This window comes from Saimiri boliviensis, chromosome 6, assembly GCF_048565385.1.
Source record: "Saimiri boliviensis isolate mSaiBol1 chromosome 6, mSaiBol1.pri, whole genome shotgun sequence".
NCBI lineage: Eukaryota > Metazoa > Chordata > Mammalia > Primates > Cebidae > Saimiri > Saimiri boliviensis.
In genome coordinates, this window is record NC_133454.1 from 18511490 (window position 1) to 18537971 (window position 26482).

At 37.2% G+C, this 26482-nt stretch overlaps 1 protein-coding gene across 2 annotated transcripts in view; it reads right to left on the bottom strand.

The window, feature by feature from the left end:
• Positions 1–588: 588 nt before the first annotated feature.
• The window catches only part of DDIAS (DNA damage induced apoptosis suppressor), a 33413-nt gene continuing 7519 nt past the window's right edge, over positions 589–26482 (bottom strand). Inside the window, exons 2-7 of one of the 2 annotated variants that reach the window (XM_074400386.1) lie at positions 26037–26200; positions 21709–21832; positions 20271–20399; positions 8521–8682; positions 7229–7346; positions 589–5382 (exon numbers count right to left, since the gene is read on the bottom strand). In XM_074400386.1, the coding sequence (XP_074256487.1) occupies positions 2770–5382; positions 7229–7346; positions 8521–8682; positions 20271–20383 (3006 nt within the window). In that variant the 5' untranslated portion in view covers positions 20384–20399; positions 21709–21832; positions 26037–26200 and the 3' untranslated portion in view covers positions 589–2769. The remainder of the gene's footprint in view (positions 5383–7228; positions 7347–8520; positions 8683–20270; positions 20400–21708; positions 21833–26036; positions 26201–26482) is intronic. The other variant, XM_010345616.3, reaches the window with a different exon arrangement.

A 26482-nucleotide genomic window follows, 5' to 3' on the forward strand; every position in this document is an offset into this window, starting at 1 on the left:
TGCCACATCATAAAGGAGGAACTAGCATTAAACAAATGACATTTTGGAACTGCTGAGGCAAGATCTATATAGTTCAACCAGTTTCTGAAGTCATGACATTGTAAATACTAACAGCATTGTTACTCTTTTATCACAGAGGGAGATATGAAATTAGCCAGGAATAGCATATCTGACAAAAAGAACATAGAGACTACTTCCTAGTCCGAAAAACTAGGAAACAGTTTAGAAAGAAGAATCTTAGTATGCACTGACTGGACAATAAATATGCACCAGTTTTTTGGAGACAGGGTCACCCAGGCTGGAGGGCAGTGGTGCAATCTCAGCTCACCAGAACCTGCACCTCTTGGGTTCAAGCCATCCTCCTACCTCAGCCTCCCAAGTAGCTGGGACTACAGGCATGTGCCACCATACCTGGTGATTTTTTTGTAGAGATAAGGTCTTGTCATGTTGTCCAGGCTGGTCTTGAATTCTTGGACTCTAGCAATCCTCCTGCTTCGGCCTCCCAAAGTGCTGGGATTACAGACATAAGCAACGGGGCTTGGTTTATTGTTCTTCTCACTGAAAAAATAAATTCTTGAGTCTGTATCGACAGAAGGAAAAGCAAACTCATTTACCACCACTGATTCTTTACTCTTAAAAAAGCATTTAAAAAACCTGAACCCCAGCTAGTCTTTAGGCCTAATTTTCAGGAAATTTGGGGACTGGGCAAGGGTAGAGGAACAACGTACTGTTAGTATAAGAAAACAAACACACAAGTCAAGAATTGGGGCATTCTACAAAACAGTGGCTTGATTTTTTTTTCATAAAGCTAATATTATGTGAAATAAGAGGTGAGGTTGTAGAAAAACAGATGCATGAATCTTGATGAAATTCTGGTTAAATAACTTCAATAATTATACTTTGGGGACAAGTAGAAAAATTTGATTGGGCTGAATATTTGATGATATTGGAGAATTACTGTTATTTTTTCTTGGTGTGACAATGATACTGAGGCTACGTAGAAAAAAGCCTTTAAGAAAATTTACACTGAAGAATTTAGGGGTGAATGTCCTGTCTGTGGCTGACCTTTAAATGTTTAGCAAAGCCAAACTGTATCTATATACACACACACAAACCAAACACACACATAATGCAAAAGGTAAGATGTTAAAAATTATTCAATCTAGATGGTATTTACAGATGCTGTATCACTGTGGTAGTCTTTCAACTTTTTTCTTTCTTTTTTTTGTGAGACAGTCTTGCTCTGTCACCCAGGCTAGAGAGCAGTGGTGCAATCTTAACTCACTGCAACCTCTGCTTCCTGGGTTCAAGCAATTCTTGTGCCTCAGCCTCCCAAGTTGCTGGGATTACAGGCATGCGCCACCATGCCTAGCTAATTTTTGTATTTTTAGTAGAGACAAGGTTTCACCGTCTTAGCCAGGCTGGTCTCAAACTCCTGACCTCAAGTGATCCGCCCGCCTGGGCCTCTCAAACTGTTGGGATTATAGGCTTGAACCACCGCGTCCAGCCTCTTTCAATTTTTCTGTTTGTAAATTTTCAAAATAAAAAATGTGGGGAGGAAGAGACACAGTAGAGCAAGAAGGTAAAAATATAGGGGGAATATTTGGTACAAGACTTCAAAGATAGGTGTAATAGATCAATAGTCTAAATGGAAAGATTAGCACTTAGACGGTGAGTACCATTTTCTATGACTAGAGGAAAGCAGCTGTGGGTGAGTACAGATAGACATGTGGGTAGGTTTGGTAGTGGGAAGTTGAGAAAATATCAGGTGATCTCAATATTCTCCATGAAGTAGGAGGCAGGGAGAGTGGCAGTTGGTTTGGGGCATGAAGAAAATGTTGTTTTGGAATGGTTGTTGTAGGGAATGGCAAAGGAAGCTGACCAGGGTTATGTGAAAGATTTCACAGGGTGCAATAGAGCTTTTGCTAAGACTTGAGTGTCTGAAAATTGCTTCTGATTTCTGTTCCTATTAGCACCCCAAGCTTATCTCCTATCATAGAACTTAACCAGATTCTAATTGCCTGATTACTCCAACTGATCATGAGTTTGAGGGAAGGGGCTTTTTATCTTCAGTTTCCAGCACTAAGCATGGTGCTTGGCACGTAGAGTAGACGTTCAATGTATAGGTTATTAAATAAAATAGTAACAGTTTCACATATAACTTCTAAATGGTAAATTTTTTTTAACGTTTCTTCTTACCCTCAGCTCTCCAATGGGTTAACTGCTTTTCTTCCATGCTCCCATAGCAACGTAAATGTTTGTCATGCCCATTACAAACCCATATCATTGCATTTTCTCCATTGTATTGAAATTATCTTTTTACATATCTGTCTTATCCAGCAGATTAAACTATTTTGAGATCAGTGATCTTGTAGCTTTCTATCCCAAACTCAGCACACTCGTTGGCCTATAATATAGCAGGCATTTTCTGGTCTGAGCTGAATTAAGAAAGACTAAGTTTTGGTTTGCAATGGCTTTATTTCTGGATGTATATGTGATTTTAACAAATATTAATACTTTCAAAAAACAACCATATTATTAAAGTACAATAAACAGTATAAAATAAAGCACTCAATTATGTAATCATAGTATATTAGATAAAACCCTGGGGAAAATTATATTTTAAAAGGCACAGTAGCACTCAGCACAGTCCCCTTTTCAATTTGCTTCTCTCCAAGTGTTCAAAATGTAAAGAATGCTTTCCATACCACCAAAGGCAAACATTTCCAAACAGATCTAAAAGTTCAGGAATTGGGTTCAGGTGACTTTTTATGAAAACAATTCAGGCGACCAAGCACTTTTAGTTTCACATACTGAAGGTGAGCCTTTTTCTGAAAATGGAAGGCAACGTTTGACTTCCGAACAAGAATCAAGTCCAAGAATAGGGTGCAGCTGAGGTGTTTCTAAGACTTGAACGTCTGGACATTTAGAAATCCAGCTTGAACGTTTACAGTTATATTTAGGAGTATTCTCTTTTATAACTATTGCTTCAAGAACATTCTTTAATTTCTTCTTAATTAAACCTCTTTTGGTTCCCTGTCTAATATGTTTCAGTTTCTTTCTTGCTAAGTCTTGTTGATCAGGGAAATGATGGGCAGCAAGGGATCTCCCTAGACCTATGACTTGGAATCCAAGCATATCTGAAGGAAATATTTTTTGTGTGGTAGGAGGGACCCATTCATCACTATCAGTTTCACGGCACTTAGCTAAAGGATGGTGGTTGAAAACTTCTGTTTGTGATATACCAGATATAACAGGGCTTCTGATTTTCTGGCTAGGTGTTTTTATGTATTTTGGACAGCTTGGGCTGGCTTGCTGCTTGTCATTTTCAGGAAAAATCCTTATTTTTTCATAGTTAGCATCAAGATCTGAATAAAATACAGGTATTTTTTTGAAAGCTCTGTTTATCCCATGAATTCTGGTTTGGTGGAACCCTGAAATTGGAGTTGACTGTGAACACGGAACAAAGTCTTGACTATTTTCAAAGTTATATTCTGAATCTGATTGAAAATGAGGTGTTGGAGAGCTTGTTCTTGAATGCCTAGAATCAGATGGGTTTTGCAAGGATAACTTCTGTGAAGGCTGGATGAAGTCTTCAGAAAGTGACCTCAGTGAAAAATCAGAGTCTGAATGATGACTTTCTGGCAAAGACATTCCCCACTGTAACAAACTATCCTGTGATTTTTTGGTAATCTCTGTTGCAATGTCCATTTCTTTAGCAATATCATCAAAGAGGTCAGCAGAGGCATCATAGCTACCTTCATGGCCAATAGAATTGCTCTGTGTTAAGCTGTTAGTGATATGTCCACAAGGGATGTCTTTCAACGTATTTGTATTTCTATTTGGATTACTGCAAAGAGTTTCTAAAGGATATGTAAGTTTCCTGCAAATTGTAAAACTGTCATCTTGGTTCTTTGGCCACCTATAATATTGTTTATTTTCTAATTTGCAAAGATCAGACACATCATTATACTTCCTACAACACAGAGTTGTCAACTTTTCATTCATTTCTGAAAGTAATTTTTCTCCACGTCCATTCAAATATTTGTTATTTAGACTAGAATGGTCACTCTCTGAAGTAATGGGCCGAAGTAGAATTTCATCACTGTGTGGTGAGATTCTTATAGTCTTCTTAAGAGTAACTGTTGTTTCTGAATATTTTGAAGATGAAAACAGAGCTGATGGTTTTGGTAGAAAATATTCTGACATATCTCTTCCATTATGATTTACAGAGACAGCCTCTACTTTGTTATCTGGTTGTGACTCCTTTTCAACACTGGGACTTAGATTTACTTTACAGTTGAAAAAGAAGTTACCTTTGCCAGAGTTTGCTTTGACTATTGCTTGTGATGATCTTAAAACTATAGGTGGTGTATGCAGGGCTCCAGTAGTTCTCTGGGGAGTCACAGATAACATGCTGTTGTCTGCATGAAATTTACTGATGTCATTATCTACATGATGTTTACTACTACTGACATCTGCCTGGGTTATAGCAATCTCACTTTCAAGAACTGCCAGAAACTTGTTCAGGCTTTCAGAGAATGGTAGATCATCCCATATTTCAGGGTCACAATCCTTGGAATTGCTGGCTGTCTCTTCAAGTCTGAGTAACGAAGGTGAACAACATGCAGATCTCTTTTGAAGGCTAGTGGGGGTATCTATACCATGATGCTGGAAACATGGTGGCTCATGCTGGGACCCATTTTTAATTTCCACTGGACTGTGGAAGGAATCTGCATTACTTGACTCAAGGGGCTCTTGCATTTTCAAAGAGTCATTAACTCCAGTTTCATGATGACTGCTGGGAACTGTACTCAGTTCCTTAGCTTGTAAGCCAAGTTTACCCAACTTTTCTGCTGTACTCTTTTTATCCATATATGAAACAAGGCTCCATGAATCCTGAATGGGATCATGGCAGCTATTGAAACCAGTGGCCTCTGCAATAGAGATGGATTTTCTGTTCTGGCAAAGAGTACCAAAGGCTTTATCTTGCTCTGAAGCTGAAAAATCATCATCTGTTAGTTGTGAAACAATGGAACTGAATTCAAGTGATGGCAGCCAGAATTTTGAAAAAGTATCCTTGCTGCAGGACTTGAAAAAATAAGAAGTACTGTCAGGAGTATATATGCTGCTGAGATCACTACTTGAGTGATCTAAAGCAAGTAAGTTACTATTAGGTGACTGAGAGTCACAATGAAGTTTCCTGAAATTAAAAGCCTGCAAAAGTTGATGGAAGTAGTCAAAGACAGTAAAGCCTGCAACACCTGGGTCTGGTAGAACAATCTGGCAAGCAACTAGTGCTTTGGGTTTTCTTTTGTAGACAGAGCATTGCTGTAAGTAGTTATTGGCCTCTGAACCTTGTCCAGATTGGTTTTCAAAATTCTGTGAAAGAAGTAAAGAAATTTAAATAAGAATAAAATTTTCTTCCTTTTACTTAAATATGAAACAAAGATTTAGCTAGGTGCAATGGCTCATGCCTGTAATCCCAGCACTTTGAGAGGCTAAGGCAGACAGATCACTTGAGCCTCAGCAAACTGGGCAACATGGGGAAACCCGATCTCTACAAAAACCCCACAAAAATTAGCTGAGCATGGTGGCATGCGCCTGCAGTCTCAGCTACTCAGGGGGTTGAGGTGGGAGGATCACCAGAGCCTAGGGAGGTCAAGGCTACAGTGAGCCATGATCTTGCCACTGCACTTCAGCCAGGGTGAGAGTGAGACACTATCTCAAAACTAAACTAAACTAAACTAAACTAAACAGATTTAAAAGGCTAAAATAGATATAACTATTACTCTCATCCTTCAATTCCAATTTCAATTCTATTAGTGTTATAGGCAAAGTACCATATTTAAGAGAATATAAATCTTAAAGAGCTTTAAACTGATTTGAAGAAATTCTAGTTCCAGCATTTACTAGTAGTGTTGGACACTAGACAATTTATTTAACCTCTCTGAGTCTTAGTTTTCTCATTTATAAAATAAAAATAAAAATGCAGGATTACTGTTTAGCAATAAAATGGAAAACTGCACAATGCTTAGAAAATAGTAGTGGCTCAATAAATGGCAACTTATCATATTTCTCATTAGTTAAGAAAGAGAGGAGGGGAGGAGAAAAAGGAGGAGGGCAAAAGAAGAGAGGAGAGAAAAGAACTGGTTATGATTTTAACAAAGTAAAGCTCTGTAGCTGTTGATTCTACCTTCCCTTTGGATTTTTCTTACTCTTCTATTATGGAGTCCTTTATTCCCTCTTTTAAAACCCTGATTCCAGTGTGGAAAAAATGTCTCTGTGTTCCCTTTAGCACAGATGAGACAGAAAACTATTACTCCTTCTGTCAGGCCTTCATGTGCAAGCCCGGACCCAGAAAGTCTAAAGTCCTGACTGCCTTGGCAGATCACCACCCCGCTACCCTGTGTTCGCCATTATCCCTGATCGCCCACAGGGGAGCTTCCCCCAGCATAAGCTCCCCCTCACCCCACCCTGCCATCTTAACTACTCTTATCCCACCGGCCATTGTAACTGAACTTATGTTAATGTATACTCCTTGCCCCTACTCCCACCACTGAAATTTACCTTACTCTGTAACTTCCCACTGCTCACCCCAAACCTATAAAACCAACTCCTATCCTACTGCCCTTCGTTAACGCCCTTTTCAGCCTTAGCCCACCTGCACCCAGGTGAATAAACAGCCATGTTGCTCACACAAAGCCTGTTTGGGGGGTCTCTTCATTCAAAGCATGTGTTTTTAACACCTTCAAAGTCAATACATTCTTTTAACTTCTTCTACAGTCATTTTTATAATTAAAGAGCATCCTTCTTAATATAGTTTTAAGATACTTTGCCTTCAGTGTTCCATTATTCTCTTTTTACAGATGACAGAATTAAAAAGCTAGAGAATTAATGCAAGTTTTACTACAGAATTTGAATAAAATCCGGAGGGCAAAATAAATACTAAATACCAAAAATCAAATATCTAACATTTCTAAATATATAATACATTTATATACTTTAAGCTCTGAAAGCATTTGAAGTAGGCTTCCCTGACTTTTGAAAGAGGAAGTTGCTACCCATGGTGTTTTAACAGACTACCTATAGCTATTTTTACATAGTTTAAAGTGTTTCTACAGGCCTTCACATTTATATAACTCCTAACAACTATTTACAAAATTCACATAATTCATTACAATGGAAATATTAACAAATTATTAAAAAGAAAGCTAGTCTCAATTACCGTCACTCCAAAAATAAAGCTTTGTCCAACAAAGCAAGTTTCAACAGCTTTAGTTAATAGATCCTGAGTTGTATCATTGTCCAGTGTTTCTGGAATTTTATTAGGATCCTGAATGTACCTTGATTGAAAAAAAAAAAAGTGAATAAACTTCAAAATTTAATCATGCTATAAAGTCAGAGACATAATTAGTTTGAAAATGCAGCATGAACCTTCTATAGAGAAAAAAAGTCACGTTATGAGCTATGCAGTTTGTTCTCTCTAGTTTCTCATAGCACAGAAAACTCAACAAAACCAATTAATCAAGTGTGAGTAAAGTAGGTATCTGCCTAACCATCAGGTCTGGCAATGATTATAGGGAAAAATAAAAGTGGCAGAGGGAATAGTGATGGGCTCTCTAGCCCTTTACTTCAAAGCAGGAAAAAGTCTTCCCTTTTCTCTGATAATCCTGCTTGTAGTCCTTTTATTGTCACAACCACAAAAAAGTGGACAAAGATTTCTTGCAAGTGATTAGGGGAGCCAGGTAGAAGACTGAGGGGGAAGAAAAGCTTTAATTGCTTATTCTTATATTCTCAGGACAATGTCTTAAAGGTCAAACTATGCAAATGAAGTTATAATACAGATTTAAAAAAAAACAAGATTTCAATTTCTGATATGCAAATATTCCCTTAAATAGCTTCTCCTGCCTCAGGGGAACCTAACCATTTGAATGCCAACCTCAATTTGGATAATTCTTCAATTTGAAATGATGTTACTTTCTTTTTTTTTTTTTTTTGAGACGGAGTTTCGCTCTTGGTTACCCAGGCTGGAGTGCAATGGCACGATCTTGGCTCACCGCAACCTCCGCCTCCTGGGTTCAGGCAATTCTCCTGCCTCAGCCTCCTAGTAGCTGGGATTACAGGCACATGCCACCATGCCCAGCTAATTTTTTTTGTATTTTAGTAGAGATGGGGTTTCACCATGTTGACCAGGATGGTCTCGATCTCTTGACCTCGTGATCCACCCGCCTCGGCCTCCCAAAGTGCTGGGATAACAGGCTTCAGCCACCGCGCCCGGCCGATGTTACTTTCTTACCCTCTATTTCTCTAACTTGGACTAGATAAAGGAGACTGTTTTAACATAATCACAATATGTATTCAGGAAACAAACATCTTTCTTACTTGCTAGTCTTTTAAAGGGAACTGATCATCTGAGGTTGAATGATCACCTTTTTACAAAAATGGATATTGCCTTATAAACTTGTATCTTCAAATTCTAAGGGCAGCTAGGAAAAAGAATGTTTTACGTATTCTTACCTGTGCAAACCAGTGGCAGTAAGACCAAAAAATGTATCTAAGCAACTTCCAAATACAGTAATAACATACAATTTGTTTGATTCTGCAACTTTTAAGGAAAGTTTGTATCTGTAATTGGCATTTCCAGATTCACCAGCAGAGCCACATTTTGGACAATTAGACCTAAAAAAGTGGTGGAAAAAAGTGTGGAGATAATCATTAAGTGTTTTTTTCATATGATAAAAAATCCAGAACAGTAAAAATTTAAAATAACATTTTCTATACAATTGCTCCCATAGAACTCACATTCTTCTTAAACTCTTTCAGATCAATTTCTTTTAAATTTCTCTCTTCAGAATAGTTAGCTTTACTGATTTAAATTAAATAGCTCCTAGTTGACAGAAATACATACTAAATTGATAGAAAATGAAAAGAAAACTGTGCATGAAGGAGAGGATGAAAAGTAAATAATTTCAAAATATTTAATACATATTTATACGCAAAGCACATAATTGCATTTTTCTCACAATAATGAAAATTAATTTATTGAAATATGTTGATAACTTATCAGAATATAAAATCAGATATGAAAGCCATGCAATTTAACTTGCTTTTGAGACAATCTGTAATGATGGCCAAAGGCTTCCCAGTGAAAAAGTATACATCTACATGACAGTGTAAGTCTATTGCCATGTACTCATTGTCTGACAGTTACTAAATTCTTCATTTCTTCATCTATAAAGTCCAGAGCTGAAGGAGGATTAAAATAGACAAAATAAAGGGTCTAGTGTAAATATTGTGAAATTAGTGTTAGTCTGCTTCTCCCTCATAACTATATGAAGTATTGTGATGATTACTGTCACTTATACTGTTTCCTTCTTTTCTAGTTTGCAATGTATTGTAACTCTAATTTCCATCTTTCAAGTTCTTAATTCCCACCCCCCCAAGTAATGTTAACTTTATTTAATAGAATAGTATCAAAAATTTTTTGAAATAAACAAGCACCTAAAAACATCTTATGGTAATGGCTAATACTAGAACTTTGTTTTTTCTTCAGGTTGCTAAAGATCTTAAAAAAGAGTGGCAAAATGCAAACAGAAAGCAACGTGAAAGACGGTTGGATAAATCTGATTGTTGACAGATAGCCACTAGGGGGAGTCCAAAATCTGTAGCTCTCAAAGTGACTCACCTTTATTACATCTGTGTTATCATTTTTCTACCATATTGAGGATGGATCTGTACCAATCCATTCATAGAATCCTACACAAATCTGCTGGAGTTTATGCTGTAGGTTAGCCATAGAATAAATTAAGGGTAACTGACTCACTAGGGGATAAAACCCCTTTAGTATTAAATTATAGTGAAATGAACTGTTTAAAATATATATTGGAAGTTCTTTAAAGGCTATGCAATAACAATGCAAACAGGTTTAATGTAAAATTCCTAGCAAAACTTAGGCTAATTAATATGCATTAGCATTAAATTTAAAAATGTTTTCAACATACATCATTTCATTTTTATAGGTAAAATTTACACATGGAAAAATTTGAATTTTTATCTGAGAAGACAAAGTTGGTAAATTTATGACCCAAACCCAAAGCTGTGAACTCCTATCATGAAGTTCTGATATTATGATATGATCTATGAGACCAAATAGTTAAAAGAACTGCTTGCAAAGACAGTATCAATAATAGCCTCAAAAAACTATGTCTATTAGTGTTAATACATTTTCGTATTAAGCTATATACACTTTTACAAAGTACATTTGTATAATGAAGACATTTATTTATATAGCTTCCTCTAACCCTTTTAGGAATGATGGTGGACTGAAATAAATGTTAGTACGGTGTAATACAGATTAAAGCTTCTCAAACATTAATGTGTATACAAATCACCCGGAGATCTTGTTAAAATGAAGATTCTGATTCAGGAAAGCTGGGGTGAGGCCCAAGATCCTGCATTTTTAATACACTCCCAGGTGATGCTGATGCACATATACCTTAGGCCATACTTTGAGGAACAAGGGTATCAACAACACATTCACAACACATTCACATCACTGTTCCCTGATTTAACTTCTAGAGGCACCCCTATTTCTAAAATGTCATTTGTTACAGAATAACAGTTTTCAAACTTTTTGGTCTCACACTCCTTTATACTCTTAAAAAAATTATTGAGAATACCAAAGAGCTTTTGTTTATGTGAATAATATCTATATATTTTTCAATTTAAAAATATTTACTTGGGCCGGGTGTGGTGGCTCACACCTGTAATCCCAGCAATTTGGAAGGGTGTGGCAGGCAGATTGCTCAAGCTCAGAAGTTTGAGACCAGCCTGGGAAACATGGCAAAACTGCGTCTCTACAAAAAATACAAAAATTAACCAGCACAGTGGCATGTGCCTACAGTCCTAGTTACTTGGGAGACTGAGGTGGGAGGAGTGCTTGAGCCCAGGAGGCAGAGGTTGTGGTGAGCTATGATAGTGCCACTGAACTCTTCTGGGTGACAGAGCTGGACCCTGTCTCAAAACAAACAAACAAACAAAAAAACTTGCCAAATATTGTATATATTCAAGGTATACAACATGATCACTTGAAATACATATACACTGTGTAATGATTACCACAGTCAATTATTTAACACATCATCCGTTACCACTCATGCTGTAGTTTAGATCCACAGAATTTACTTGTTCATATTATATTTGTCTCTATATATTTTTTTGGTTTGTTTTGAGACAGGGTCTCACCTCACTCTGCTGCCCAGGCTGGAGTGCAGTGGTGTTATCATAGCTTACTGTAACCTCAAACCCTTGGGTTCAAGAGATCCTCCTTCCTCAGCCTTTTGAGTAGCTGGGACCACAGGCATGTGCCACCATGTTGGCTATTTAAAATTTTTTTTGTATAAATGGGGATCTGATTATGTTGCCCAAACTAGTCTTGAACTCCAAGGCTTAAGTGATTCTCTTGTCTCAGTCTCCCCAAGTGTTGAGATTACAGGCGTGAGTCACCACACCTGGCCTCTATCTCTATTTCTCATGAAACAAGAAATTAAATGAAAGAAATTAAAACTGAGAAATCTAAAAAAATATTTATTAATCAAAAAAACAGACCCATTACATGGTTAACATAAAAATTTTTTTTATGAAAAATAGCTGTTTTTCAAAATTTAAAAATTAGTAAGAGACCAGCATTGTTTTACATTTTGCAAATCTCTTTAGTGTCTGATTTCATAAAAAGACAGCTGGATTCTCGTATCTGCTTCTCTGCTCAATCTGTTGTGATATTACATGTCATGTAGCCTCTGGGAAACTCCGTTATGCACTCATGAGAGGCTCAGAGTGAAAAGGCAAATAATGCCTTAGAATTATGAAAATAGATTTGAGCTTAAGGAGCCTCTGAAAGTACCTATCTGAAATAATAGCTGTAATTTGCTATCTTTTTTGTTTGATCCCAGTTAAAACACCAAGTTTCATTTGTTTATTTTTAAATTTTTATTTATTTGTGTTTTTGAGACAGGGTCTTACTTCGTTGCCCAGGCTGGAGTACAATGGTATGATCTCAGCTCACTGCAGCCTTGACCTCTTGGGCCCAAGCAATCCTCCCACCTCAGCCTCCTGAGCAGCTGGGACTACAGGCATATGCCATGATGCCTGGCTAATTTTGTTTATTTTTGGTAGAGGATAGGTCTCACTATGTTTTCCAGGCTGGTCTCAAACTTTTGACTCAAGCAGTCCTCCTATCTTGGCCTCCCAAAGTGCTGGGATTATAGGTGAGAGCTACGAGCCCAGCCTAATTTTTTATTTTTGTAGAAATGGAGTCTCACTACATTGCCCAGGCTGGTCTCAAACTCCTGGACTTGAGCAATCCTCCCATCTTGGCCTCCCAAAGTGCTGAGATTACAGGTGTGAGCTACCATGTCCAGCCTTATTTGTTTATTTTTCTAGAGTACTTATATGTAGCCCAGATGTGGAAGAATTAGTGAGATAAGTAATCCTTAATGTTTTCTTGGTCTTGAAAACCTTAAAAAATCTGATGAAAGAAATGGAGTCACTTTCTTTCCCCAAAAAACATATATGAACACAACATTCTACATATTTTGGGGACTGGAGGATTCATACACACCTATAATGTATCCACAGATTCCAGTTTAAGAATGTCCTGACGATATGATTATATAACACCCCTTTCCAAGTTTATAGACCCAGATTAAATATACACAAAGTAATCAGACATATTTTAAAAAACATATCTCTTAACGCTTCCATGTATCACTTTTCTCACAAAAGAAGAAAACTATGATCTATTTGTGTGAAATTAAATTTGACTTACTTAAGTAAATGATATAAGCTTTTTGGGTAGTTGGGAATAGGGAAGTGGATAGGGAGTCTCTGATTGATGAGTCCTATTTTAACTAGGAAAAGAAAGTTATTAGAGATGGCTTTCTAGGCTAAAAGGGATTATGGGCCCCATTAGTCACCTAGAAGGGCAATTTCTATCTGTTTGGGCTGGATGAATAGCTTGTCTGTATAACTAAATTCTTTCTCTTGTTTATAATTTTTGGGAGTGTACAGATATACACTATTGTGTGTGTATGTGTAGTTATTGCTTCATATGAAGGATTAAACTAACTCTGCACACATATATTTTTATAGATGTATATCTATGTCTGTATATTTATGTAATGGAATCCCCTTTCAAATGAAATTTAACCTGGAACACTAATATATGGATGAGAACAGAGATCTTGTTGAAACTAATGTGGGGGCCCTGGAGTCCTACCTACTACTCAGTACTATGCATTATTATTACTCTAATCCCATCTCCCTCCAGAAGCACTTCCATGGAGCCCCAAGGCTTTGCAGAATACCTGTGGATTGAAAACAACCACTGATCTTAACTTGGAGGTTAAGAAAAGAAAAAAGTTAATTCCATAAAGCACAAAATACTTATTATAATTATAGTCACTAAGGATTTCAGGTTCAAAGAAAATATTTAGGGAGTGAACTCTTTGTTCTTCAGTATCTCTAATATCTTGTGCAAAGGTAAGAGCATAAATGTGTCATAAACTTGCTGTGCTATAGCAATGGGGAAATGAACATGAAGAATTTGTTTCCTATGTTGACTTACAACTGATTCCAAGTATGAAAAAGGGAAAGCAAAAACAACACAAGAAAAGATAAGCACCAGGATTTAGATCATCATGGCGGATGGGAGGCAGAACTAGATTGCAGCCCCGACTCAAACGGACAGAACAGCATGTGGAGGCTCAAGTCATGAATATTAGCTCCAAAACAACTGCAAGAACAAGCCAGGAATCCCAAGAAGACCCACAGACCCTCTGAAGGAAGTGGACTGCTCCTGTAGGACCCAGGAGACAACCCAAATACCATGCTGATATCCATGGCTGAGAGACCCATAGACGGTTTACATCACAGGATTCTGTGCAGACAAGCCCCCAGTACTAGCCCTAAGCCAGCTAGACTTGCTGGATGGCTAAACCCAGAAAAGATAATCACTGCAGCTTGGCTCATAGGAAGCCATATCCATAGGAAAAGGGGGAAGAGTATTACATCAAGGAAATGTCCCGTGGGACAAAAGAATCTGAACAACAGCCTTCAGCCCTAGACCTTTCCTCTGACAGAGCCTACCCAAATGAGAAGGAACCAGAAAATCAACTCTGGTAATGCGACAAAACAAGGCTCTTTAACACTTCCAAAAAAAAAATCACACTAGCTCACCGCAATGAATCCAAACCAATACGAAATCTCTGATTTTACCTGAAAAAGAATTCAGAAGGCTAGTTATTAAACTAAGTAGAGAGTTACCAAAGAAAGGCAAAGCCCAATGCAAGGAAATCCAAAAAATGATACAAGAAGTGAAGGGAGAAATATTCAAGGAAATAGACAGCATCAAGAAAAACACTTCAGGAAACACTGGACACACTTACAGAAATGCAAAATGCTCTGCAAAGTCTCAACAATATAATTGAACAAGTAGAGGAAAGAAATTCAGACTTCGAAGACAAGATCTTGGAATTAACCCAATCTAACAAACACAAAAAAGAAAGAATAAGAAAATATGAACAAAACCTCCAAGAAGTCTGGGATTATGTTAAGTGGCCAAACCTAAGAATAATTGATGTTTCCGAGGAAGAAAATAAATCTAAATGTTTGTAAAACATATTTGGGGGAGCTGGGCGCGGTGGCTCAAGCCTGTAATCCTAGCACTTTGGGAGGCTGAGGCGGGTGGATCACGAGGTCAAGAGATCGAGACCATCCTGGTCAACATGGTGAAACCCCGTCTCTACTAAAAAAAAAAAAAAAAAAAAAAAAAATTAGCTGGGCATGGTGGCGCGTGCCTGTAATCCCAGCTACTCAGGAGGCTGAGGCAGGAGAATTGCTTGAACCCAGGAGGCGGAGGATGCGGTGAGCCGAGATCGCGCCATTGCACTCCAGCCTGGGTAACAAGAGCGAAACTCCGTCTCACAAAAAAAAAAAAAAAAAAACCGTATTTGGGGGAATAACTGAGGAAAACTTCCCTGGCCTTGCTAGAGACCTAGACATCCAAATACAGAAACACAAAAAACATTCGGGAAATTCATCACAAAAAGATAATCACGTAGGCACGTTGTCATCAGGTTATCTAAAGTTAAGATGAAGGAAAGAATCCTAGGAGTTGTGAGACAAAAGCACCAGGTAACGTATAAAGGAAAACCTATCAGATTAACAGCAAGATTTCTCAGCAGAAACCCTACAAGCTAGAAGGGATTAGGGCCCTATCTTCAGCCTCCTCAAAAAAACAATTATCAGCCAAGAAATTTGTATCCAGTGAAACTAAGCATCATATAAGAGGAAAGATAGTTTTTTTCAGACAGACAAATGCTAAGAGAATTTGCCACTACCAAGCCACCAATATAATAACTGCTAGGCCAGGTACAGTGGCTCACACCTGTAATACTAGCACTTTGGGAGGCTGAGGCAAGTGGATCACCTGAGGTCAGGAGTTCGAGATCAGCCTGGCCAACATGGTGAAACCCCATCTCTACTAAAAATACAAAAATTAGCTGGATGTGGTAGCAGGCACCTGTAATCCCAGCTACTCAGGAGGCTAAGGCAGGAGAATCCCTTGATCCCAGGGGTGGAGGTTGCAGTGAGCCGATACTGCACCACTTCACCCCAGCCTGGGCGAAAGAGCGAAACTCCATAAAAAAACAAACAAACAAAACACTAAAAGGAGTTCTAAATCTTGAAACAAATCCTGATAACACATCAAAAACAGAATCTCTTTAAGGCATAAATCACACAGGACCTATAAATCAAAAATACAATTTAAAAAGCAAAAACAAAACAAACCAAAAAATCCAAGGTATACAGGCAACAAATAGCACCATGAATGCAATAGTACCTCAAATCTCAATACTAACATTGAATGTAAATGGCACAGATGCTCCACTTAAAAGATACAGAACAAGAGAACGGATAAGAACTCACCAACCAACTATCTGGTGCCTTTCAGGAGACTCACCTAACACATAAGGACTCACATAATCTTAAAGTAAAGTAAAGGAGTGGGAAAAGGTGTTTCACGCAAATGGACACCCAAAGCAAGCAGGGGTAGCTATTCTTACATCAGACAAAACAAACTTTAAAGTAACAGCAGTTAAAAGAGACAAAGGACATTATATAATGATAAAAAGCCTTGTCCGACAGGAAAATATCACAATCCTAAACATATATGCGCGTAACACTGGGCTCCCAAATTTATAAAACAATTACTAATAGACCTAAGAAATGAGACAGACAGCAACACAATAGTGGGGGACTTCAGTACTACACTGACAGCACTAGACAGGTCATCACAACAGAAAATCAACAAAGAAAAAATGGATTTAAACTACGCCTTGGAACAAATGAACTTAACATATATACCAGAAATTTCACCCAACAACTGCAGATACACATTCTAATCAACAGTGCATGGAACTTTCTCCAAGATAGACCATATGGAAGAACACAAAATGAGCCTCAATAAATTCAAGAAAACTAAAATTACATCAAGCATTTTCTCAGACCACAGTGAAATAAAACTGGAAGTCAACTCCAAAAGGAGCCTTCAAAAACATGCAAATACATGGAAATTAAATAATATGCTCCTGAATGATCATTGGGTCAAAAATGAAATCAAGACGGAAATTTAAAAATTCTTCGAACTGAATGATAATGACACAGCCTATCAGAACCTCTGGGATACAGCAAGGGTAGTGCTAAGAGGAAAAATCACAGCCCTAAATACCTACATCAAAAAGACTGAAAGAGCACAAACTTGACATTCTAAGGTCACACCTCGAGGAACTAGTAGAACAAGAACAAACCAAACCCAAACCCAGCAGAAGAAAGGAAATAACCAAGATCAAAGCAGCACTAAATGGAATTGAAACCAACAAACAACAAAAAAATGCAAAAGATAAATGAAAACAAAAACTTGGCTCTTTGAAAAGATACAATTGATACACTATTAGCAAGATTAATCAAGAAAAGAAGAGAGAAAATCCAATAACCTCATAAAGAAACAAAATGGAAGATATTACAACTTGTATCTCAACCACTGAGATACAAAAGATCATTCAAAGCCACTATGAACACTTTTACACAAACTAGAAAACCTAGAAGAGATGGATAAATTCCTGGAAAAATACAACCCTCCTAGCTTAAATCAGGGAGAACTGGATACTTTGAACAGATCAACAACAAGCAGCACGATTGAAATGGCAATTAAAAAATTACCACCAATAACAAAAAAGTCCAGGACCAGATGGATTCATAGCAGAATTCCACAGACATTCAAAGAAGAATCGGTACCAATCCTTTCAACACTATTACACAAGATAAGAGAAAGAGAGAACCCTCCCTAATTCATTCCATGAAACCAGCATCACTCTAATACCAAAATCAGGAAACAACATAACCAAAAAAGAAAACTGCAGCCTTATATCTGTAATAAACATAGACACTAAAATCCTTAACAAAATACTACATAAATTAATCCAACAACATATCAAAAAGATAATCTACTATGATTAAGTGGTTTCATACCAGAGATGCAGGGGCAGTTTAATATATACAAGTCAGTAAATGTGATGATATACCACATAAACAGAATTTTAAAAACAAAAATCACATAATCATCTCAGTAGATGCAGAAAAAGCATTTGACAAAATCCAGCATCCCTTTATGATTAAAACTCTCAGCAAAATTGGCATACAAGGGACAAACCTCAATGTAATAACAGCCATCTATGACAAGCCCACAGCCAACATAACACTGAGTGGGGAAAAGTTGAAAGCATTCCCTCTGAGAACTGGGACAAGATAAGGATGCCCACTCTCACCACTTCTCTTCAACATAGTACTAGAAGTCCTAGCCAATGCCATCAGACAAGGGAAAGAAAGAAAGGGCATCTAAATTGATAAAGAGGAAGTCAAACTGTCACTGTGAGTTGATGATATGATTGTTTGCCTCGAAAACCCTAAACACATTCCCTCAGTAATATATGCAGAAAACAGGTTATATTCCCATAGACTATGTTTCCACAGGCAAGGACTATATACCATGGGTTTTATATTCTGAAAGCATCCAGTCACAAGTCCTTTCCCAGGGCATTTTAAGCTCTAAGAAAAAGAGGGGAAGGTGTCATTCTGAATACACATTTCACTGCTATTTTGGAAGTAATATGGTGATTATGAAGGTAAACAGAATTCAGATTGTTTAGGCTTGAATATGTTCCTGCCCCTAACTAGCTGGCTGTGTGATGATTTTTGGTAAGCTTCAGTTGTCTCCTTTAAAGGTTGGCATTAACAATAGCATTCACTTCATAGGACTGTTGTATTAAAAGATATAATGTCCAAAAAGCTCCTAGCACAGTGCCTACTGTACAGTAAACACTCACTAATGTTATCTATTGATAATACCAGTCTAAGTAAGTAAAAATGGCATTATTGTTCAACCTAAATTTTTGTTGCAGATTATCTTTAAAATAAATGACCGAAGAGTTTAAAAAATATTTTATACCTATATATTATTGATAATGTATCAGACAATGTTCTAGGCATGTTATGTATATTAATCCATTTAATCCTTACAAGAACCCTATGAGGTAGATACCACTTTCTGAGCCATTTTGAGGCTCAGATAATAACAATAACTTGCCTGAGGCCACACAGCTATAACAAGCAGGGTTGTGATTTAAACCAGGCAATCTGTTCCAGAGAATGATGCTTTTAATCATAATATACTGTAATAAGGTAAAGTATACTTATAATAGACTATAATAATAATAGCTACCATTTTGGAAATCCAAATATATGTTATGTATTAGAACATTTTGGTGCATTACCTCTAACTTTACAATTATCCCATATTGTGGGTACCATTATCCCATTTTACAAATGAGTAATTAGACTCACAGAAGTTAAATATCTTGCCCTAAGTCACATAGTTAATGATTGCCAGAGCCTACATGCAACTCTGCTGTGTTCTCTGGAGCTTGAAATTGTTCCATTACAGTAAATCCTCACTTAATGTCAGTGATAAGTTCTTGGATACTGTGACTTAAAGCAAAACTACTTATAGCAGGTTCTCAAATAATGTCATTATAATGTTGATGAGAAAAAAACTGGTTTAATTATACAACATTCTGCTTAAAGTTGGGGTGTCTAAGAATCCGACAACATTAAGTAAGGACACTATGCCACACTACTTCTAAGTATAGATCCTGATGAAAGGCAAACAGCCCATTGGTTTTAGTTGTTTCAAATGACAGGCAGAAAAGTGAAAATGTGTGAGCCTAAGACAATCTAAACACTATAATACCATCACTTATTCATTCATTTAATGAACATTTGTTGAATATTTTCTATGAACCAAGCCCTAGGAAGGATGTCAAGGATTTAATGATGACTAACATAAACATGGTCTTTCTCTTAGAGCTTATAAATGAGAACTTGAGAGTGACTTAATAAAGGAACAGTGTAATAACTACTTCAAGGATTACTTAGAGTCTAGATGTCAGTTAGAACTGCCAATCCCTTTCTGCCTCCTCATTCAATGCTAACTAGACAAAAAAACTAGTTAGGAATATTGCTGGCACACTACTCTTTCCTAAATACTTCTAGCTGCTTACTAGGTATTCTTATCTTCTCTTCCATGCAGAGAGACAGTGTTCTGGAGAAACTTCAAATCTAACCTCTCACTTCTACTCTATAAAGATCAGAGGAAGATTTTAGGCTCTCAGATATAGTTGGCTTGCATCTGAGCATGATAATAAATAATTATATGTCAAACACATTTCTAGTTGCTAAAGGATAGATATTACTATAACACAGTCCCTGGTCTCAAGGAGTTTATTTATTTATACTAAAAACTATTCTGTGGATCATGTGAAAATAAACAAACAATAAACAAAAGCCTCCTATATTATTCCCAGGGATATTCCAGAAATGAACTACATTTTGTACCAATATTGGGACTTACTCTCTGATAAGTTATTTTTCTTCCTTGAGCCAGGTATTTATCAAAGGACTTGACAGTAATTTAAAACTTCTCTCTAATCATAGAGGATTAGCAGTGAAATCTGTTCTGGGATTTACAGATGAACCAACCCATGAGAGAATCTAATGTCCTGGTTTGGTAAATTTGGTCACTGCCCTTGAGCCACAGGAAATCTACAATGTGTACTTATATTTCCTCTTTCATTTACAGACTTTATTTTTACCTTTTGGAGACTACGATTATCCTAGACAAGCACTTCTGACATGATGGATATATAAAACTTGAATTCTGGAGAGCAAGTACTGAGGCAAGAAGAAATTTTCTTCTTCTATTCATGTGTTCACACTGTGGCCTGCAAAACAAAATAGCCATTGAGATGACTGGCAAATTGTTCATTGTAGTGCATATTCATTTCTTAGGAAAACCACTTAACCTCCGTGGCTAAGGTAACAGATGTCATTTGTTTCACTTTCAAAGTAAAGGTGGTACTAATGTATTAGATAATTAATTTTTTTCTGCTTAAAATATTAATAGGAAGAAAATCTGATTTGGCTTAAGCAAATTCTTATATCCTGTTTCTTAATAAATGCTCCATCCCAGAAATTCAGAAAAGATATCATTTAACTTGTTTCATACCTTTACAAAAAGATACAAAACTTGTGCCTACCATCAATATGAAGGAAATTACAGGTTGAACATCTTCAATCTGAAAGTCCAAAACTCAGAATCTGAAATTTTTTGAGTGCTGCCATGATGGCACAAATCAAAATTCCACACCTAAGTACTTAAAACAAACTTTGTTTCATGCACGAAATTATTAAAAGTATTGTGGCCAGGTGCAGCGGCTCATGCCTGTAATCGCAGCACTGTGGCAGGCTGAGGCAGGCGGATCACCTGAGGTTAGGAGTTCGAGACCAGCCTGGTCAACATGGTGAAACCCCCATGTCTACTAAAAATACAAAAATTAGCCAGGCACGGTGGTGGGCACCTGTAATACCAGCTACTTGGGAGGCTGAGGCAGAATTGCTTGAAACTGGGAGGCAGAGGTTGCAGTGAGCCAAGATCACACCACAGCACTCCAGTCTCAGCAACAAGAACAAAACTCTGCCTCAAAAAAAAAAAAAAAAAAAGAGTATTGTATAAAATTACCTTCAGGTTACGTATATAAGATGTACATGAAACAGACAAAATTTATGTTTAGACTTGGGTCCCATTCCTAAGATATCTCATTAATTATATGCAAATATTCCAAAATCCAAAATTCACAACACTTCTGGACCCAGAAATTTCAGATAAGGTATATTCAATTGGTAATTGAACTTACATGAAACCTTTAAAGAACTAAATTGGTGGAAATGGTTCTTTTTTAGCTGAAATATTGCTTTATTAGATTTCAATGTGCTCATTTTATGCATCTTGAGAAAAAACAGAAAAAGCAAAATGTTACATGTCAAAGGATAACTCAAAGTGTTTTAATATTCTTGTATAAAACACATCAAGAAGGCCAGGTGTGGTGGCTCATGCCTGTAATCTCAGCATTCTGGGAGACTGAGGTGGGAGGATCACTTCAGCCCAGGAGTTCAAGACTAGCCTGGGAAACAAAGAGAGGCATTGTCTCTACAAAAAATATAAGAGAATTAGCTGAGTGTGGTGGCACGTACCTGTAGTACCAGCTACTCTGGACGTTAAGGCAGGAAGATCACTTGATCTCAGGAGGATCAAGGCCACAGTGAGCTATGATTTGTCATGGCACTCTAGCCTGGGTAACAGAGCAAGACTCTATCTCTAAAAAACAAACAGACAAACAAAAAAAATCAGAGAAGTAAAATAATAAAACACAGACATATTTCCTTTTATTATACTTCACTTTATTATGCTTCACAAATATTGCGTTTTTTACAAATGGAAGGTTTATGGCAATCCTGTGTCAAGCAAGCCCATTTTTCCAACAGCATGTGGTCACTTTCCATCTGTCACATTTTGGTAATTCTCACAATATTTCAAAAGTTTTCATTTTTATTATATCTGATGGTGACTTGTGATCAGTTATCTTTGATGTTACTATTGTAATTGTTTTGGGGTGCCACAGACTGCACCTGTATAAGACGAATTTAATCTATAAATATATGTTCTGACTGCCCCACCATCTCTCTCCCTCTTGTTGGGTCTCCCTATTCTGAGACAGAACAACATTGAAATTAGGCCAGTTATTAACCCTCCGACGACTAAGTGTTCAGGTAAAAGGAAGAGTCACGTGTCTTTCTTTTTAAAACAAAAGACAGAAATAAAAATTAAGGTTGGTGAGGAAAGCATGTTGAAAGCGGAGATAGGCCAAAAGTTAGGTTTCTTGTGCCAAACAGCAAAGTTATGAATGCAAAGAAAATGTTATTGAAGGAAATTAAAAGTGCTACTCCAGTGAACACATAAATAAGAATGTAAAACAGCCTTATTGTTGATATGGAGAAAGTTTTAGTGGTCTGGCTAGAAGATCAAACCAGCCACAACATTCCCTTAAATCAAAACCTAATCCAGAGTAAGACCCTAACGCTCTTCAATTCTATGAGGGCTGAGAGAGGTAAGGAAGCTGCAGAAAAAAATGCTTGAAGATAGCAGAGGTTGGTTTTTGAAGTTCAAGAAAAGAAGCCATCTCCAAAACATAATCCACATTTGCTGCAAGGTAAAGCAGCAAGTACTGATGCAGAATCTGCAGCAAGTTATCCAAATATCTAGTTAAGATAACTGATGAAGGTGGCTATGCTAAACAATAGATTTTAAATGTAGACAAAATAGCCTTACATGGGAGGAAGATGACATCTAGGAGTTTCATAGCTAGAGAAGTCAGTGCCTGGTTTTAAGCCTTCAAAGAACAGGCTAACTTTCTTGTTAGGGGCGAATGCAGCTGGTGACTTGATACTGAAGCCAGTGCTCATTTTCCATTCCAATAATCCTCTGGCCCTTAAGGATTACACTAATTCTGCTCTGCCTGTGCTCTAGAAATGGAAGAATAAAGCCTACGTGACAGCACATCTGTTTAGAGCATGATTTACGGAATATTTTAAGCCCACAGTTGAGACCTATTGCTCAGAAAAAAAGATTTATTTCAAAATATTACTGCTCATTGACAACACACCTGGTTACCCAAGAGTGCTGATGGAGATAACACAAGGAGACTGATGTTGTTTTCATGCCTGTTAACATATCCGTTCTATACACATGGATCAAGGAGTCATTTTGACTTTCAAGTCTTACTATTTCAGAAACACATTTCTTAAAGCCATAGCTACCATTTATGCTGCTTCTGATGGATCTGGGCAAAGTAAGTTGAAAATCTTCTGGAAAGGTTTCACCTTTCTAAATGCTAAGAAGAACATTCATGATTTATGGGAGAAAGTCAAAATATCAACACTAATTGGAATTTGGAAGAAGTTGATTCCAGTCCTCACGGATGACTCTGAGGGGTTCAAGCCTTTAGTAGAGGAAGTGACTGCAGATTTAGTGAAAATAGCAAGAGACCTAGAATTAGAAGTGGAGTCTGAAGATGTGACTCGATTTTTGCAATCTCATGATAAGGCATGAAGTTATGAGGAGTTGCTTTTTATGGATAAATAAAGAGAGTAGTTTCTTGATATGGAATCCACTACTGGTGAGGATGCTGTGAACACTGTTGAAATGACAACAAAGGATTTAGAATATTCTATAAGCTTAGCTGACAAGCAGTGGCAGGGTCTGAGAAGATTGACTCCAATTCTGAAAGATGTTCCACTGTGGGTAAAATGCTATCAAACAGCATTAAATAGTATAGAAAATCTTTTGTGAAAGGAAGAGTCAACCAATGCAGCAAACTTCATTGTTGTCTTATTTTAAGAGATTGCCTCAGTTACCTCAACCTTCAGCAACCACCACTCCAAGCAGTCAGCAACCATTAACACTGAGGCAAGACTCTCCACTACAAAAAATTGACACATTGAAGGCTCAGATAACCATTAACATTTTTAAATAATAAAGTATTTTTAATTAAAATATGTATTTTTTTTAGATATAATGCTATTGCATACTTAGTGGACTATAATGTAAATATAACTTTTAGTAATATATGCACTGGGAAACCAAAAAATTTGTGTGACTTGCTTTACTGCAATATTTGCCTTATTGCAGTGGTCAGAAACCCAACCTACAATATCTCCGAGGTATGCCTGTAGCAATGTTTCCTCTTTATATTTTCTTTGTAAAAATTCAGCTTGAGCAAGATGGTGAGACCTCATTTCTCTTAAAAAAACACACACACACACAAAAAAAACAATTAGCCGGGCATGACGGTATGAGCTTGTGGTCCCAGCTACTTGGGAGGCTGAGGTGGGAGGATCACTTGAACCCAGGAGGTGAAAACTGCAGTGAGCCGTGTTTATGCCACTGCACTCCAGCCTGGGTGACAGAGTGAGACTTTTTCTCAAAAAACAAAAAAACAAAAAACCCAAAATTAAAAGATTGGTCTGTGGCTAGGTGCAGTAGGTAGCTCATGTCTATAATCCCAGCACTTCAGGAGGTCCAGATCACTTGAGGTCAAGAGTTTGGGACCAACCTCGCCAAAATGGTGAAACCCTGTCTCTCCCAAAAATATAAAAAACTAGCCAGGTGTCATGGCACGGGCCTGTAATCCCAGCTAATCAGGAGGCTGAGGCAGGACAATCACTTGAACCTGGGAGGCGGAGGTTGCAGTGAGCAGAGATCATGCCACACTGCACTCCAGCCTGGGAGACACAGTAAGACTCTGTCTCAAAAAAATGAGGTTGGTTTGTTTACTAATTTTTAAAATGGATTAGGTTATTTATAGCATAAAATACTTGCTTTAAAACAAAGGTCTTTGTAACTGTTTGAGATAAAGCTATATTAAGAAACTTTCATTTGTAAACACATGGCAAAAGCTTTCAATTTCTGAAAATGAAATGTTTTTGATACTGGCATGAGCAAATTCTGACAGACTGTAGGTCACTGGTTTTAAAATAATAGAATCTTTTCGGCAGAGTACTCCATAAAGATGATCAGAAATGTAGAAATGTGGTGTCTATGGAAGGGAGATATTAAAGTGATACGAATCCTGATAGTCAATCAAAACAACATTTCTATAAAAATAAAATCTTTATACCTAAGGTAGTAAGATGAAATTTTGCAAAGATGAAAGATAAATAATTTACATAAATCACTGATCTGTGCTATTAAAAGGAGCACAGAAAAGAAAAAGCTAATCCTAATTTTTTGCTATCCCTGTTGGGACTCTTATGTATACATTAGTAAGGTTTTGCCACAAGCAGATCACATATTGCTAGATTTGGTTGTCACCTTAGGCTACATGGCAACCTCTAAGGACACAGTAGGGTAGGTAATATAGATAAAAAGGAAAGGCAGAAAGAAGGATAAAAGAAAACTGTCATTATGAATGCTAAAACCTCAAATTTCTTGTCATCGCAACTGTCAAAAGACAAAATTACAATTTTGTGAAAGATCTTAATTGGCTTTATTTATGATTCTGTCAGAGGAGTTTGAACAAAAGCAACTCCATCTTGTCTAGAGGCTGGGTAAAATGAAGCTGAGACTTACTAGGCTGCATTCCCAGATGGTTAAGGCATTTGAAATCACCAGATGAGACATGAGGTTGGCATAAGATACAGGTCATAAAGACTTTGTTGATAAAACAGGTTGCAGTAAAGAAGCTCGCTAAAAACCACCAAAACCAAGATGGTGACGAGAGTGACCTCTGGTTGTCATTAATGCTACACTCCCACCAGTGCCATGACAGTTTACAAATGCCAGCTGTCAGGTCAGGAAGTTACCCTATATAGTCTAAAAAGGGGAGGCATTGGTAATCCAATCGTTGTTTAGCATATCATCAAGAAATAACCATAAAAATGGGCAACCAGCAGCCCTTGATGCTGTTCTGTATCTTTTATGCCTTTACTTTCCTAATAAATTTGCTCTCACTTTATGGACTTACCCTGAATTCTTTCTTGTGCGAGATCCAAGAACCCTTTCTGGGGCTTTGGATTGGGGCCTCTTTCCAGTAACAATTCTAGAACTGGGAAATACTTTATTCTGTAAAATAGAATAAATGTCCCAGGTGGCTCAGCAGAGAAGTTTGGTTTTATAAACAGAGAAGAGCTGAAGAAAGTAGAAACAAAGAACAAAAAGCAGCTTGGTCATTTCAAAGTTACTTTCTTCCTAAAGTATGAACAGAGAAACAGAAAAATACAGGAATAACTGGTTAACATAAGGCTACTTTTTGTTGTAAGCATCAAAGTTTATTTCTCTCTCCTGAGTTCTAGGAAGGTCAGATAACAATGTAGTTTTGATTTGGTGAGGTGCAACTTTGAAGCATAAATGACTCCACTTTGATTTTTAGTCTGGTCCACTGGGGTGTAGTGCAGGAGCTTAGAACAAAAC